At 40.6% G+C, this 18,070-nt stretch overlaps 2 protein-coding genes across 12 annotated transcripts in view; both read left to right on the forward strand.

Annotated features, from left to right (window-relative positions):
- Positions 1 to 3,923, forward strand: part of LOC116830148 (calcium/calmodulin-dependent protein kinase type IV-like) — a 45,642-nt gene extending 41,719 nt beyond the window's left edge. The window contains exon 11 of the mRNA XM_032789465.2: positions 1,231 to 3,923. Coding sequence (XP_032645356.1) covers positions 1,231 to 1,512 — 282 coding nt within the window. The 3' untranslated portion in view covers positions 1,513 to 3,923. The remainder of the gene's footprint in view (positions 1 to 1,230) is intronic.
- A 974-nt stretch (positions 3,924 to 4,897) lies between these two features.
- Positions 4,898 to 18,070, forward strand: part of PWWP3A (PWWP domain containing 3A, DNA repair factor) — a 29,547-nt gene continuing 16,374 nt past the window's right edge. For 2 of the 11 annotated variants that reach the window (XM_075070907.1, XM_075070901.1), the window contains exons 1-6: positions 5,313 to 6,149; positions 6,834 to 6,954; positions 9,975 to 10,066; positions 10,642 to 10,712; positions 12,661 to 13,707; positions 16,016 to 16,141. In XM_075070907.1, the coding sequence (XP_074927008.1) occupies positions 6,898 to 6,954; positions 9,975 to 10,066; positions 10,642 to 10,712; positions 12,661 to 13,707; positions 16,016 to 16,141 (1,393 nt within the window). In that variant the 5' untranslated portion in view covers positions 5,313 to 6,149; positions 6,834 to 6,897. The other 9 variants (XM_075070903.1, XM_075070904.1, XM_032789962.2 and 6 more) reach the window with 9 other exon arrangements.

Below are 18,070 nucleotides of genomic sequence, written 5' to 3' on the forward strand. Positions count from 1 at the left end.
AGGGAACTGGGAAAAGGGTATGAAGCTTTTTGTGTCTGAGGCTGTTTCCACTGCCAAAAATAGGACTGTTGTTACGTCGTTAGCTATCACAGTGTAAAATTCTGGTGGGGACCAGGCATGGGTAGTTTCTACCTTGATGTGGCTAGTTGAAATAAACCCCAGTGAAGGATATAGTGTTTGGTCTCTGCTAGCTACGCTGAGGTAAGAACTGCCTGTGCTCTGTCTTCACTGGGATTTTACATTGCAATTGCTAACATAATGTGAAAACACACCTTTTTTTACTCTGGAGACATAGCCTGTGGCATCATTTCAAATCTATCTCACAGTCATTGCAACTTAGTGTCTCTTTGGTGGCCTGTGTGAAATGAACCAGAAGTCTCAGTCCATCCCTAGTGGATGGATGTTGCCATCCATTGGCCCCCTTGTTAGCCCAGATACCAAGGAATGAATGGCCCATGGAAACTGATCTCTTTCCTCTGGAGGGGCGGAGTATGTCTCCAAATCAGGATTTACCCTGTGGAAACTGATACTGACCATGTTCTATCTGTTCTAGAGAGACTGAAGTCCGCTGTCTACCCAGGGCTCTTGCTCCAGAACCTTTCTCTGACACTAAATTCACTCCAGGAACTTAAATGAACAAATTACTTTTTTTAAACCCCCAGTTTTACTAATGAAAAGATTGGAAGTCTTTTAATTATATTTATTTTTATTACTTATAGATGCACATTAGGGCCTTGATCCTGCAAAGTTTCATGCTTGTAACTTTACCCAGATTGGTAGGCCAACTGACTTTGAACTTACATACGCATTAAGTTTTGCAGGGTTGGTTCCTAGGGATACACGTTAATACAATATAAAATACATTTGACTGGAAAATGTTAATACAATTAAAATAAAATAAATCCCTATGATTGACCTAACATGATTTGATCTCTTGTAAGAATACATTGGTCTCTGATCTAAGTTATTCATTATCCTTCCTTAGAACCAAGAAGTATACCACATATGTATATTTCGATGTGACCGTGTCTCTTCATCCCACTGGCCTTATTGAAGAACCAAGGTTATTTTGTCAAGGGTTTTTTATTTTATTAACACAGGCCTGGGAACCATTACAGCCATTTCATGTAGCATCAGAGTGCTTCTGAACTTACATCCAAGTAGCAAATCTCTGAAATGCATCCTTGCACCACTGCTGTTCACTAACTCCTTGTGTTTGTTTTTAAATAGGCTGCAATGAAAGCTGTAGTTGCTTCCAGCCGTCTAGGTAACCACGGGCATCATGACAGCTCCAGAAATGGACGTACTCACGAAGGTACCAAAGAACCGGGTCTGGCTCAGGCAGCTGAGAACTCCTGTCTTCAAGACAATCCTGATAGCTCTTTCATGGCCAGCCGGCCAGAATCCAGCGCAACAGGTCCCTCGGCAAAGGCAGAGAACCTGGAAGCTTTCCAAAGTGATTGCCCTGCAGCTCCCGAGGTTGCATTTAATGGGGCCAGCTGTGAAAGTTAGTTATAAATATGGCTGCCGGCTCTTAACAACTTTAACTAAACAACATCCCATGGCTCTTGGCCACAGCCATATGGAGAGGAGTAAGCAGAAGAAGACCGAGCAATCGGAGGAGCATCTGAGAAATGATTGGAAACTGGGACTCTGAATAATACATAGCATGTAGTAGGTGTGCTTTGATAAGCACTTGGTCTCTCATGTGACGCATCCTTATTTAATGTCCTGTCTCCAGTACAGTTGTAACTGGTGGCTGTGTATGTGGGTGTCTGTATAGACCAACCTAGCAAGTCAAAGTTGGCAGGTTGAGCTTTCAACAATCTATTCATGGCCACCTTGTCTGTGACATATGAAAGAGAAGCAAACAGCAGATAGAGGCATTTTTACGTTCCCTACAAAAGAAATTATGTTATCTTCATGGCTTGTTTTGTAATTTAATGTAAATAATCCTCTTAGGTATATTTAATGAGGGAAGATGGTGAATCTACATTATCTCTATTATTATTGTTGTTAAATCTTCAAGGCCCAACTGTGGGATATTTTTAGGTAGGGTTGGTAGACACATCTGGACCTAGACATTTAATGCCATACAAAGAAATAGTACTTGCCCTGTTTAATTTGTGCTTCAATTACACTCCAGTTTCAGTTGCTTTTAAGAAGTTCAGTCTTGTGCTACGGACAACAATGCAGATCACATGGTTCTTAATAGCAGAGGCCATTGGCCTTTGCATTTGCTTTCTAAGCCACAATTTACACAATTAATTCTAATGTTGAACAATGCAAATATTTCTACTGATCATCCTAAAGACTTTGTTTGTAACATGCAAGAAGTGCTGTTGTTTCTGGGTATCCTGCGTTGGAGGCAATGTCTTTGTACAGCGTAATGTTGTTTCTTTTTTTTTTTAAGGTTATTGAAATCAATCGATAGAGTATTGGAGAAAAATCCCAGTTAGCTTTTTTTAGCACAATTATACACCATACTGCTGGATAACAATTCAGAGGCATCAACTCAGTGAAAAGAAATTTTAGAAATATATAACCTGTTTGAGACTATGAGTTGTCATTCAGTCAGATCCCTCCCTATAGATCCAGTCTCAAAACTTGTAAACTGGCACCGCTCCATTTAAGTTAATGGAGCTACACTGATTTACACCAATATAAAGGAGCTGGCCCAATGTGTGCAACAATGGGCTTCTGGCAGACAATCTCAATCTAAAGAGAATGAAATGTGTAAATAAGGTTCATTTTTGATACTTTGTATGTACAGTTCGGAATCTGATAACTAAGGGCTCACAAATAAAACTTACATTTACATTTAGCCTAAGCATTTAGTGTTGCTGATGCAAAATCTAAAAGGGGATAGAGAGCATGTCAGAACTATAAAACAAAGTCAAATGATTTTCAGATTTATTCACAGCACAAGTAGAGATTGGAAAGATGATACATAAGGGTTTATAAGGACATTTTTTTTAAATTTGTGTATGGAGCATTTTGATGTTAAACAAAAAATGTAGTGGGGAGAGGTTAATTACTAGAGTTTTATTAATTGGAAAAGTACTAGTTCTAGGCTAGAGAAGTGCTCCTCTAATTAATATTTATTTCTTAGATGGAATAGCATGCAGCTGAGGAGATGCGTTAGAAGGATATCAGTTTGGATGCTGAGAATTGTCTGGGAAGAATAGAATATGGGATCTTGAAAACAGCTGATGTCAAATTAATGCAGATTATATTGTTAAAGTGAGAACAATGACAGAATCTGAAAGCAATACAGGGTTGTTGTTTTTTAATGCCTGTAGGGCTTGATTTCAGAGTGCTGAACATGCTGACCCTGATCTTGCAAAACTCTTAGGATTAAACCATCTCCTCATCGAAGTCAATGGGAGTTTTGCCATTGATTTTAATGGGGTCAGGACTTCACCTTTAAATGTTGCTTTGCTTAATTGGACTTCAGTGGGGCCACAAATGCTTAAAGTTAAACACAAGCTCCAATGTTTTACAGATCAGGACCAGAGAGATTAGTGCACCCTGAAGACTCAAGCCCATCATGCCAACATAGCCCATAAAGTTTAGGGTCCAACCCAGTGAATTGCTAAATAACTAGTGGGTTGACTTTCATGTCAGTTGAGGGCATCTTTATTTTGCAGGATGAACTACAAAAAAAAAAACTGATAGGCTGAGAACACTGAATAACAAAGGACATTGCAACGACAGAAGGAACCAAGGGAAAATACTACGCAAAAAACAAAACAAAACAAAAAAAACCCTGTCATTTCAAAAAAGAATTATTCTGTAAATAATGATAGCTTAAAGGTAGAGAAAATGTACTCCCTGGAATAAACCTAACTAGAATGTACAGCTTTGATCTGTAGATATGTTTTAATAATAATTTATGAATTCGATTGTGTTAACATTTTCAGTGTTATAGATATTTATAAAAGTATCAATAAATATTAATCATTATAACCCATGGATCCTTTGTGTTTACTATTGAGCTGTCAGACAGAGGGGAAGGTTAGGGGATTGTGTTGCTCATCTGATAGGGACAAATAATTCTCAGCTGATCTCATTTTTACATAGTTACCTGAATCCATCTTCACATAACAGACTTTCAGGCCTCAGGAAACTGAATACGACATCTAGGACCTAGGTTTTTAAGAGTTTCCAGGATCACTGGGGCAGTCCCCCTATCAGAGCTGTTCCTCAGCCAGGGACCCTGGAAAAGCCTGGCTGAAATCGCTACATTGGAGCATTGGAATGGGTTCCCTAGGGAGGTGGTGGAATTTCCTTCCTCAGGGGTTTTTAAGGACAGGCTTGACAAAGCCCTGGCTGGGATGATTTAGTTGGGGTTGGTCCTGCTTTGAGCAGGGGGTTGGACTAGCTACCTCCTGAAGTCCCTTCCAACCCTGAGATTCTATGATTCTATGAAACTGACATGATTCTTGTCAGTTTCCTGGCTGCCACATCAATGGTGGGGGGGAAAGACCGTTCTGGTCAGATTCATAAGTGGGGGAGGCATGAAACTGACAAGACTTGTGTGGGTTTGATGAGTCTATTTCATGGGGAGGCATGAAACTGACAAGACGCGCGTCGGTTTCATGAGTCCATTCCATGGAGAGGCAAGAAACTGACCCAGATTGTGCCAACTTCAACCAGATATCAGGCTCCCCAGAGCCTATATCATTGGGTCCCGCCCACACATGCGGCCGTCTCGCCCTCAGGTTGCTATGCCAACTCATGATGTCACCACAGCAGCAGCCAGGGAGCCGCTTGTCACCCACTTCTGATTGGCCGCCCGCGCTCCCCCGCCCCTTTTGCGCGAGGTTGAGAAAGTGACAACTCTCGCGCACGAGCGGGACTCAAGTGGGCGGGGCCGGGCAGGGCGCCCGCGCGCAGACGCCGTTGGGGCGGAGCCAGAACGAGGCTAGGTCTGGCGGAAGGGGCCGGAGGGCCGGGCCCTGCTCTTGTTGACGCGCGGTGAGCGAAGGGGGCGGGGCTGGGTGTCTTCCGAGAGGGCGGCTGCGTGCGTAGAGCTCCGTGGTAACGGCGCGGGGGGCGCTGCGCGTGCGGGTTGGTCATGGGAGGGGGGTGGGTAGCGCCTGGGCTCTCGCCATAGAATGGGATCAGACAACTCCAGCCCTCCCCAGGGGGTGCCCCTGAGCACCCCCATTCTGCCCCCCCCATAGGGGGCTGGGACCCTTCTGTAGCGGCGGGGTGGCTCCAACTAGTCATTTCCCCTCAGGGGGCGCGTGGGGCTCCCCCCCCGCTGGGTTCCTGACCCCCCCCTTCCCATGAAGACTGGGCTGGGCTGGGCTGCGTGTATAAGACAGACCAGCCCTGTCCCCCCACGGGTGTGTGAGAGAGACTTTAAAGGGCCCCCTGAGCTGTGTGACTTGCGTCTGCGTTTCCTTTCCCACGTTCATTTGTCTGGGGTGGGTTGGCACTTGGGCGCTGCACTGTAGCAGGCTGGCCTGTCTCTTCTGTGTCTGGACCTCGTGATTGCTCAAGTTTTGGGGGTGCCAGATACTGTCCTAGTCTCTCGTTGTGCACATGCCGGTCTGGCGCTGATGAGGTATATTTTTGATGACTGGTGGAATGAACCTTTGTCTGGGCAATAGCCCACGTTTCCTGAAGCAGGTTTTTGGAGGGAGTTAAATGTAACTTGAGTGCAACAAAATTAATGGAAGCTGAATAAAATAGTAAGTGGGCGTGTATGGATGATTCTGCACTAGGCACTAAAGCGGACAGTTCTGGGGACTAAAAGTAGGGCAATACTTCTGCACTAACATAACTTATGTAGCGATGATAGTTAGACCTTTATTGTTCTTGCTAAAACAAAGTTATTTATTTAGCGCTAACAATGTATCTGTGTTTGAGAGGTAGGAAATGGGATTTAATCTGTATGCAAAGTACAAAATTGTCTGGAGAAACATGTAACACAAAATACAAGGGAGGGAAAAAGTGATCTGTAAATATCTCGTATTTCGGATTGCAATCGTAAGGGTTTGTCCTGACACAAACAAGGTGACAAGTGTGGTCTCTTAAAGTTTTATAATTAAGTACAGTAATTACACTTTACTTTTCACTTGACCTTTCATATGTAGGACCAAAAAACAAGACTTCATGTAAATTACATCTTCAACCTTGTAAGTACATGAAGCTTTTTTGGCTCTTAATATGTAATTCATTTAATTTTTCAGTCTCTAACAAACATGTAAAACATTTGGAATCTGAAAAATTCGCATTCTCTAAATAAGCCTCAAAAAGAGTTGCCAAGTTTGGCATAAGTTACAGGATGTGACAATTCACCTAGATAAACCTGGGAAGCACTTACTTTGCAATGCTATAAATTAGACTATTTGGGTATTTTGTAGAAGCATTGATTATCAGAATTTGGTACAAAGTGAATGTTATATCCTTTCCAACTGGCTCAGTGCGCAAACTAGGTAAGTATGTTAGTCCCCTCTAGCATGCACTGGACTGCAGTGATGATTGAAATATCATTATTTTATTATCGTTTGTAGGCTTACTTTATTAACTAGATTTCTCAATACAACAGGACCGCTCTAGCAACCTGAAACACATTGGTGGTGTGTTGCACTAGCCTAAAATGATTTGCACTTCGTGCATTAGTATTAATAGCTATCCTTGATAATTCTGGGATGTGTATGTACAAAACAGTATGGGAGAACCAACAGAAGTTTATAATATTAAATAAGCAATAATTATATAGTATTAAATTGTTTTGAGATATTGCATAACTCTTATTTCATAAGGTATATTGAGTTGTAAAAAGACTATGTTACACTTAGAGGTCCATGTAATATCAGTTTTGTTTCAGAATACATTGGGCCTGGCAGTAGTTACCTTGCTCATCCTACATGAAGCACAATCATGACAGATCAAGAATATATCCTATGCAAATGGAAGAACCGTTTATGGCCAGCAAAGGTGAGAGCATTATGGTACCATTTAAATAGGTAGAGGAATGAGGAGGAACTTTGTGGAGGTTCCTGCCTTTTCCTGATATCTTGAAGAGAGTGGGAGGGAAGTGTGGGAGAGGGATGCGATCAAAAGCCAAGCAACTTATTCTCCTTGAAACTTCTATTTGGAGACAACACCAGAAATGAATTCCCTAGGCCAAAAAAATTGGAATTATTGACAGGGACAAATCTTATTTAGAAATTATGATTTCCAAGTAAACATGAGGTTGATGATTTGTGTTTTGGTAGCATCTAGGAACCCCAATCCTGGATGTATGTATATGGACCCATTGTATTAAATGATGCACAAACAGAGCCTCCTGCCCCACACAACTTGCAATCTAAGTATAAAATGAGAGAAGAGATGGATACAGACAGATGGGGGGCATACAAGGAAGCAACAAGACAGTATCTGTCTGCATGATAGGGCGTGATCTTAGCACTACCCGTTGTCAGTTTTTTTTCTGTTCCTCACAACAAAGGAGAGTTTTAAAGGAAAATGAGTTAGTTTTGCAAATATTTCCAGGGAGCTTCTCCCAAGCATGAGGGGAAGTATATCAGCGGAAGAATGAAGGTGCTTGTTTGAAAGCTTAGCAAATGGGTAATGGAAACTGACCTTGTGGGCCAAGCAGAGATGGGAGTCTACTTTAATACTGAATGAGAGATGGCAGGTAGAGTGAGGATAGGTCAGGATGGACTTTAAAATGACAAAAAGTAGTTTATTTGATATGATGGCGAAGAAGGAGCTAGGGAATCATAATTAAGGATGATCCCATTCTGTCATCAGATTTGTCTTGTAATGTTCACTGGATGGCAAGGAGTTGAAGCCAAATTTAAGCTCTGATAAGACAGAGGGTTTCCCTACTTATGTTGGAGATGCAGCCTCATTCCCTGTCATACTTTAAAAAATCCTTTTATTGAGGGAAGATAACTTTTATATTAACCTAATGTAAAGTTAGTAACGTCTACTTGATGTAAAGTATCAATTTACTTGCCACTTTCCTGCTTAAACAAGTGAAACACTTAGTTTTGTCACAGTTCATTTTGTTAAATGTATTTATAAGCATGTTCCCAGTTTCATTCTCCAACTCTTCTCCTTAGTTTCTTATCGTTCCTGGGAGGTAGTTTAACACAAGATAAGGATGCACTTATCTGTGCCATATTCTTCATTCCTGTTATTTCCTTTATAATTTGTCTGTCGTCTTTTCCTCAACTCCTTTTCATTTCCTTTGCATATCTTTTTCCGGTACACTTATAGCTTCCTTTATACAAAATTTTCACTGACCGTTCCTTGTTTCTTCTGCAAGGCAACCAGAAAGAGCATCAGTCACCCAAAACATTGTTCTTGCTATTTTGAAACACAAGCCGCATAGACTAGATGAGAGTTCTTAATGGAAAAGGTCCCTCGTGCACGGTTATGTTTTTATTGTAAAATGCTTGTTTTTATTAATAAACTAGGAGTTTTGTAATTTGAATTTATTTAGGAGATTTTAATTATCATAAAGGCATCGTGATATGCATTTACAAATGTTTTATATTTCCTAGTGCAAAAGGGTGTCTTATTTTAGGAAAACTTAGGGATCTTTATTGGTTCCCTGTATTTTAGTAGATTTGGATATAAGTATAAGAAAGGCGCTCATATGATATATAATTCTTAACCTATATTCAACGAAAGAGATCTTAATTTGTTCCAAGCATAGTTAATCTACTTTGCTGTGTGTTTGCTCCTGTTATATCAAGTTTTGCAGGATCTGCATATGTGCCGAAATAAAGACACTTAAGTTGCCACCAGGGTGAAAGTGATATAAATTCCCACATAAATGCAAAATTTGTTTTGCATATTGTCTATTTAAAGTTTCATTGGGCATAGGCAAAAGTAGTGGAAAGGAATAACCAGCACTGTTACACTGGCAACTGTATTCTGTGAAATGGTTTCTTTTATTCACAAGATGCTCCAGAGCTATTCTCTTCAGATTTCATTCAACAGCATGAAGCAAAACAAAATGACATTAGGACAATCTGGAAGAGAAGTTAACACCAGCAATATAGAGCACACCTTTTGTGGTGTTTGATCTGCTGCAGAAAAGATCAGACTAAAATAATGTAACAAAATATTCTAAGTCTGAGAAAGCAAGTACAGTTATTGATGTTCTTAAACTTAATTAGTTTGATTGCCAAATCCAAGTCTCTCGCCTTTCCATGGGTGAGTTGTGGGAGGGCAATTTTCTCTGTGGCGTAGCTGAAATTTCTTTCCAGGCTGACATAAACACATACTGTTTTTGTTTGAAAGTGGTTCAGATTCTCTGGGTAGGTTGGAAAGTAAATTGCTTCTGTCTGATTTCAGGTCAGCAAGTGTGAGAAATAACAATAGAAAAAAGCCTTTGGAGTAGAAACGTGAAACTCTGTGGCCTTTTGGCTCTTTTAAAGGTTATAATATTCTGCTAGGGGACAGACTTGATTGAATAGAATCTCTTCTGTCCCCACCTTCTGTAAAATTAGTTTTCTTAAAATAACTTCTTACAACAGTCATGGAATTTTTGTTTCCATGGAGTGATATGGCATCTTCTGAGACCGGCTGTGTGTGAGTCACAAGTAAATATATAAACTCTAGCAAATGCTCCTTAAAAAAACAGTTACAGTTTGAGGAAATGTTATATGTTTTGACTAAAAGCTAACACTGATTTTGTGTGTGTGTAGTACTTTCCAAGGTTTCAGGGACATTCGTGTGCACAAGTGGTGCTGTTCTGTTAATAGTTTGATATGCAAATAATATGTTAAAAAATTATCTGAGAAGGGGGAATGCTTAGTGTTAAGATGGATTCCATTGCATATCCCATATCCATTATAGCTAGGACTAGGCTTTTCCTTACAACTTAGCTTTCTGAGTTTCTCCTCATGCCATTACTTGGGCTGCATGCTGTATGACATCTTTACTCTTAGGAGCATTGTGTCCATGGCTGTAAAAATTATACTTTTTTCTTCATTTAGGTTTTATGCAAAATCAGAACTTCCAGAAGACCAGTTCTTTCTAAAGCAGAAGCAGCCTCTTTCAAAGTTGAAATACTCGGTCTGGAAGAAGAGTTAAGTACCCTTTTAATCATCTTATATTTAAGAATGCAAATGTGTGGCAAACATGCTGTAATCATTAATTCTTGAAGCTGTCTCTAAAACCAGATTAATTGATTTCTGAAATGTTTTGTTGGCTAACCAGAATTTTGTGTCAGTTTTTAAATGCATAAAATCTTATGACTGTTGAAGAATTGTACTAATATTCTTAAACTTTTCAAGGTCTTGATTTTGAACCTGTTTCATGGTCGTTAAAAGTAGCAAAGTCTCCTGGTATTTCAGCCGGCAAAAGATAAAATTTCTTTTTTGATTACTATACTTCCGTATACATGTAATCATTGAAATATTTTAGATAGTGGACTTGATATATTCCACCTTACCAGTCAACCTCTTGATTTTATTATTGTCCTGATGGTCCACACTAATCAGCAAGCTGCAATGTTTTTCTCTCAATATGACAGTTGATTTCTGCTATTCAAAATATTGAGGAAAATATATTGATTTCTTACTGGTTTAGGTGTCTCATTTTCTTAAATTAGTAATGGCATTACATTGTCTAAAGACTTGAACAATTTTACTGTTCTTTCAGGACTTATGTGAACTATGTGGACACGGAGCCTTTGGAGGAGGAGCGCATAAAAATCATTGCCTCTGAATTAGGTGGGATACTTTTACTTTACATGGGTGGTAGAAAAGGAAGAAATAGGTGGGGACATATCTAAATACCTGGCTCGTTCGTTTTCCTGGGAGGCTTCCAAAATTAGTCTCCATGTGGATACATGAAACATCACAAACAGCTACCTCTGATGTTCCCCAAATATGCCATCTCTGTAATGTGATACCAGTATATACTGAGGAGTAATTTCTATGCAAGTAGATCTCTAACTCCGTTGTTACGTTATTTGTAATTTGGAAATGGTATGTGAAGCAACACAGAGATGTAAACTTTATTCTTAAAGGCATGAGGACAAGTGGGAGTCAGCAGGTCCTGAGTTCTGATTACGGCTCTGTCACTGATTTGCTATATTGCCTTGGGCAAAGCTGCTTCATTTTTCTGTCTCCAGGCTCACTGTCTGGAAAAGATGTCTTATACTTGAAGAAGCTCAGGCCAGGTGTACACTAAAAACTGTTGCTAGCATGGCTGTGTTGATCAAGGGTCTGAAGAAGTGTGACTGATGTCACTCTGCTGCCAAAAGCCCCTGCTGTAGATGTGGTTTTTTTCTAGTACACCTTATTTTGTTTAGGAGGCGTGATATAAGTTATACTGGCAAAAGTGCAGTTTTCCCAATATAAATTGCATCCACGCTAAAGTGCTTTGCTGCTGTAGTATACTAGTATCACTATACTGGCAAATCCTTCCAAGTATAGACCTGGCCTCGGTCTGTTTAGTTTATCCAAGAGAAGGTTAAGAGGTGATTTGATCAGTCTACCGATATCTATGTGGGGAAGAGACTTCTGATAGTAAAGGGCACTTTAGTATAGCAGGAGAAAGCATAATGGGATCCAGTGGCTGGAAGCTGAAACTAGACAAATTCAGATATGAAATAAGGTGCACATTTTTAACAGTGAGGGTAATTCACGACTGGAAGACCTTACCTAGGGATGTTGTGGAGTCTTCATAATCTGAAGTCTTTAAATCAGGACTGGGTATCTTTAGGAAAGAGATGCTATATCAGAGGTGGCCAACCCGTGGCTGCGAAGCCACGTTCGGCTCTTCAGAAGTTAATATGCAGCTCCTTGTATAGGCACCGACTCCAGGTCTGGAGCTATAGGCGCCAACTTACCAGTGTGCCAGGGGGTGCTCACTGCTCAACCCCTGGCTCTGCCGCGGGCCCTGCCCCCACTCCACCCCTTCTCCTCTGAGTCTGCCGTGCCTCGCTCCCCACCACCCATCTCTAGCCTACCATGAAACAGCTGATTGGGAAGTGTGGGGAGGGAGGGAGAGGCACTAATTGGTGGGGCTGCCAGTTGGCAGGAGGCGCTGGGGGTTGGGGGGAGCTGATGGGTAGGGCTGCTGATGTGTTACTGTGGCTCTTTGGCAATGCACAATGGTAAATTCTGGCTCCTTCTCAGGCTCAGGTTGGCCACCCCTGTTCTCTGCTAAGTTATGGGCTTGATGCACAGTTTACTGGCCTGTGTTTCGCAGGAGATCAGACTAGAAGAGTGTTGTAAGGGTCTCTTCTGACTTTAACGCCTGTGAATCATTTTCCTAACGGGTTTCCAGCTTGCTTCATTTAGTTGGTATATCAAATCTGTCTGTGGAAATTGGTACCATTTTGGTAGCAGTTTAGTTATATGCTCTTTTATTCACTTTTGCTCTTCCTTCCCCTGTGCTAGGCCTTCCGTGCTGCACTGAGGGAGGCATAATAGAGAATCTTGGCCAGGATGTGTGTTTAACCTGTACAAGTCTATTTCAAATTTGTAATCAGAGAGAAATATGAGCCTTTTTGTTAGCATTTACTTAGTCTGCTTTTAAAAAAACTAATGGTGCTTTTTGTCATGCATTCTGTGATGCACTGTGCAAGAGGTACCATAAAAACAGTACATTTTATATTTTTAATACACAAAGGAAAAGTAGTCCTAACTTCTTGTATGCCTCTTTCAGCAGACCAGAGGAATAAACCTACTCACCCTGTGGAAGAACTGAAGTATCGCAAAGCTCTTAAAATCGCTCTAGATATTTTGAGTGCCTCTCCGAAACAAGTAAGGCCTTCAGATGAGGGACAAACTACTCGATCAGGTCAGAAAGAAAATAAAATAAAAACTTCATTATCTCCTCCTGTGACTAGATGTCCAATATCTTCCCCAAAAATAAAATTAGAAGAGGGTGAGACCTTGAAGAAAAAACGGAAACAAAAGACACCCAGCCCACAAACTGATACAGAAAAAAACAAACAAAAATGTCGGCTCAGTTCCAAAGAGACAGCTAAAACGCGTGGAAACAGAACAAATTCTTCAGTATCTAAATCTGGGGACTTTTCTAGCACGTGGAAGTCAGAAAGCCAGCATTGCAAGACATCTAAATCAAAAGTAAAAACATTAACTCAACAGAAAACAGTAAAATCCAAATTGGTGCCAAAGTCCAAAATAGGAAAAAGCTCATCATTTTTGCTAAAGCAGAATGAGAAAAGTAAGAAAGGAAGAAAGAGACCAAGAGATGCAGGCGAACCCTCATCTCCTAGCACTAAATTCCCAGATGATACAGTACATGATTTTGTTAGAGAGAGTACCCCAATATCTGCTTCCTGCAATTCTACTATGTTAATATCTGCTGGAAAAAGGCCAAATGTTAGGGGTCTGCCCAAAAAGAGATTACTGGATTTTTCTATTACAAGTACCTCACCTGAATTAGAGAGTAACATAGGTGAAGAGAGAGACACTCCAGCGAGGAAATATAAAATGTTAGATGGGAGCAAAAAGCCAGTGAATTCAAAGTGTATTAGCTGGAAACAGAAGACTACTGCAGTGTCACCTCTGCACAAAAAAGAGGGATGCATAAATGGCCTGGAACCTTTATCTGGGGCTTCTAAACACGCAAATTATTCTGATAGCCCTCTTTCCGAGTTTGAAAAAGAGGAGAATAAGGGTACTTCACACAGTCCTGTGAATAAAGCTAAAAACTGTCAGCTACCTGATTTTGACGAAGATGAAGCAGGTAAAGTATTTCAGTGGGGGAGCTAGGACTTTTGTGCCATTTGATGTTCACCTATTATTGTGGGAAGTTGCAATATCTTGGGGAAGGCGTTCTCTGAATACTCATTTTATACTAAAGTCCATCATGGCCAGTCCCTCTATCTGACTTTTTTGGTTTGTTTCCCTGAAGTTTAAATGTTTAAACAGTTCAGTCATATTGGCTAGAAGGAAGATATTTCTCTGTTGGGAAATTTCAGAATTGCTCAATGTGATGGACAATTCAACACTTTCTCCATTCCAAAAATGCTTTGGATTGAAAGTTATGATACAGAATAATTTACCAGTACTAGATGTGATTTACTAAATTTTATTTTTGTTTTTTATTAAACTCTTATTTAGGAAGTTTTTGCAACTCCTATCCATGTAAATATCTGACACAGTACAATAATCATTACAACAATGAGCTTTTGTTTAGAGCAACATTATACTGTAGTATAATCATTGGCTCTCTCTATTAACAAGATGTTAGTGTGTGGCAATGAGCATCTTTACGGTACCCATGACATGCCATTTCTGCTTTACTAAATGTTTGAACTTTTTGTGCAATGCCAGATTATTATCTGACTATTCTGTGGTTCAGTGTTACTAAGAAATACAGTGGGAACTTGCAAACCTTCCATTAATTGGTAGGATTTTTACTGCTCTTCAGCATTCTGCTAGTAACTGAAAAGTTTCTTAGCACACTTTTTAGAGGTTCTGGTTCCTTCGCTGCACAGGTCACATGAAAATCGCACAAGCTTGTATTTTATTGCCTTGTCGATTCCTTCTGTAATTCTCCAGTGTTAATTCTTGACTTCAGTCTCCTTCATCATTTGACCTCAGCTTGATGTTTTGCTACTTGAATATCTACAGTTTCTACATCCAATGACAAGCATATTTTTATAATGAGGCAGATGATCTTTGGCAATACTTGTAGTTTGAGCAGTCAGTTTCACACCTTGCCACTCTTACCACTCTTTTGTATCTTGTTTGATTTCCTTTTTTCCAAAATTCACTGTTCTAAAGAGCGTTAATTGTTCTTGCTAATCTGTTCTATTTCTAATTACAAAGTCAATTAAATTAGTAACAAGTGTTTAGATGCTTCCTTTCCACTACATTTTTTCATAGACTTAGTCTTAGTCAAAGCCAAGCCGTAGGTTGCTGCTTTTTTTATTTTCTTACTGTGCAAAGAAGCAGGCTAGTACCGTATCTACAAATATATTCTTATTTCTCTCCAGTGTGTGGGTCAACACTGAACTGCTCATTTATGGATTAATCTGTATAGATCCTGTTGTGTGGCTTAGTGGAATCATATGATGCAGACATGTAGCGACCTCATGGCATCCCCTGATGGCCTCAGGGCAGCCGAACATGCAATCCCTCACCTCAGTTTCCCTTCTTGGATCCCCAGATAAACTCTGCACAAGGTTTTTCCAGTTTGGTCGCCACTGCCTTCTGTGAGCTTTAATTTATTAACTTAAGTTCAAAACTAAATGCAAAAGTTGTCTTTCCAGCCTTTATCTGGTTACAGTCAAAACTCCCCTGGTCTGGTCTGAGTCCCTTCTGCCTTTGCAGTCTACTCCCAATTCTTCCTAGCTGGAGCAATTCTCTTGGTCTCAGGGTCTTTGCTGCAGGAGATCCTTTGCAATCTTCTGAGCTTCCTCCTGACTGCAGCCGCCTTCTGCCCTTCATATGGAATTGCCTTATTCCCCTCAGGTAGGGCTTGTGTAATCAGGGTTGGCTTGGCCCCAGGCTCTCCAGCAAGCCATCCGTTAAAATATGGCTAAATACCTGTGAGCTAATGTGTGCATCATTTCATATTTGAATAATAATTTCTCCAGTACTCAATACTGCTACTTGCTTGTCTGTCTAAAGTGTATTGTATTGTTTCCTTCTATTCAGGCAGTCCATACAACCTTTTGACTTTCTTCCTACTCTGAGTCATAAGGATTCTACCCTAGCAGAAGTCTCTCTCCCTGCCCCCACATCTTTTTTAAAGATCGTTATTGTTTCCAGACTGCTCCTCTCCCCTTCCTAATTTCTTAAGCACATAACTCTATACTCACTGTCCAGATTCTGATTTTACACCAGGGTAAGTTTGAAGTAACTCCATTAAGATCAAATGGAGTTGTCAGTGTGCGTAGGTTAGAATGCACAATGGCAAACTGTCATAGCCTAATAGATGTAATGAACTCAGCAATTCAAAATACCATTGGGATATTTTTCAAATTAAGATACCTCGCACGACCAGAAAAAAAATGATAAAACAATTCTTCTCACTTCACTGCCAGGATTGGACTCCTCTGATCTGTCTTTGAAGTTTAGCTCTCCAGAAGGTATCTCTCCCGATACAACTTTGGTAGATGAGGAGGAAGAAGAGGAAGATGAAGAACTTCCTAGTATTCTGTTACGTCAAGGTAAGAAGATAATGTACCTATTTCTTTGAGCCTTAGAGTCATTGAAGACTTAAATATGATTTAGACTTTGTTTACCAATACTTGGTAACAAACATAAAGGTTTTTGTTCATTAGACTTCTTCTTGTTAGAAACTGTGAATGTTGTTTTGTTCATTTGAGTGTGGCAGCATGTTCATGCACAGCTCTAGAAGCTGCAGGCAAACTCCTCTTAAAGGAGTATCCTCAGGTCATGCTGTCTTACCTCTGTGCTCCCAGAAATGTGGGCTTCCTTCAGGCCTCTGACAGTCAGTTCCTTTTACCAGTACTAGAGTAGTCTTTGGAAAGAGCTGCTATGATGTGATGACTTCTGTTTTTCTCACTTCAGATGTGGGTGAATGTCAGGGGATGTGTATGCTATCCATAGGGCTGGCCCACAACATTTTGGCACCTGAGGCTCAGATGACACCCCCATACTCCTTGGCTTCAGCCAAAAATTTGAAAGGTCTCAATTCTGCCTTCTTCCTGTTCCTCTCCTCTCATGGTACTGCTCTGCTGCCTACCTCAATAAAGGGGAACTAACAACTTAAAATGCCTTATTCAAAAATTAAGTATACTTAACTTTCAAATGCCTGAACAGCAAATGTAACTTTTCTTGTCTGCATAGTAAACGGTGGCATTTTTATCTGTGTGAATAATCAAAGTGATGCTTTCCATGCCTTCTTGGTTGCAAAGATTTTGAGCTGCATCCTGAAGGTCCACAGCCTGGGCCAGCTCATGCTCTGTTGAAATGGTTGCAAGGCTGACCAGCCTCTCCTGTGTCATTGTGGAGCATAGATGTGTTTTTCATTAACTTCAGATTGGAGAAGCTGCATTTTCCACTGGCAACTGTTACAGGATGTGTTAGAAGTACGCGCAGAGCAACAAAAGCATTTTGAAAGATGGTGGTCATATCTTTCCTGCTGAAATGTATTTTGGAGTTGATCCTGCTGAAATGTATCTCGAATGGGCTTTTAGTTCATCACCTAAATCACTTGCATCAATATCACGCATGTCATCATGGGTCAACACTGTCTCTAGTGCCCTGCATTGCTGGTGTAGGTCTTCTTCAGGTATAGTGAGGAGTTTTGGAATATCATACAACATCCCAAATACACTGCCTCCACTCAACTTTCCCATCATGTGGCACTCAGTGGTTTCGGTGTCAGAGAGGATGTTCCCAGATGTTGCTTCAAAATTTGCCATCAATGAATTGATGCAGAGAAAAATACACAGATGCTTTTGAATTACATTTAAAAAATTCAGCAGCCTCACTAGAAGCTGATGTTGCATCACTGACCACCAAGCTCAGTGCATGGAACAAAAAAAGCTCAAGGGTTTAACTCTCGGATCCATGTCTGCACTCCTCTGTTCTTTCCTCTCAGGTTGGCATCATTATCGTAGCCCTGACCTCTCGTGTCAGCTGTCGCAATTCCCATATCTTCCAGCTTTTTAAGAAGCACATTTGTCACACTAGCTCTTGTAGTATCATCAATGTCAATACATTCTAGAAAATGCTCTCTGACAGTCACCATTGCAGGGACGTTTTCACTAGGTTCTGTTGTTACAAAATGCACCATTAAAGTCATTTTTTCCATATGGCTGATGTCAGGTGTGCAGTCCAGAGTAATATCTTGCTGACCTTCCGATCTGCCACAATCTTCTGTTTGACTTTTGTTGCCAGTAACTGTGTGATCTCTTTTTGAATTGTTTTTCCAAAGTAGTGGGGTGTGTGTACATTCTTGGGTGATGACTCTTCTTAGATGCTCCTGGAGTACAGCATCAAACTCAGCCATCAGCTCCACAATTTTAATGAAGTTTCCATTATTTGGCACACACAGCTGATATGAAGTGCCACGCAGTGCTGGGTTTTTGGGTAACACGCATTCTCACAATGACAATGAGCCTTTTCAG

Source organism: Chelonoidis abingdonii, chromosome 11, assembly GCF_003597395.2.
Source record: "Chelonoidis abingdonii isolate Lonesome George chromosome 11, CheloAbing_2.0, whole genome shotgun sequence".
Classification (NCBI taxonomy): Eukaryota; Metazoa; Chordata; order Testudines; family Testudinidae; genus Chelonoidis; species Chelonoidis abingdonii.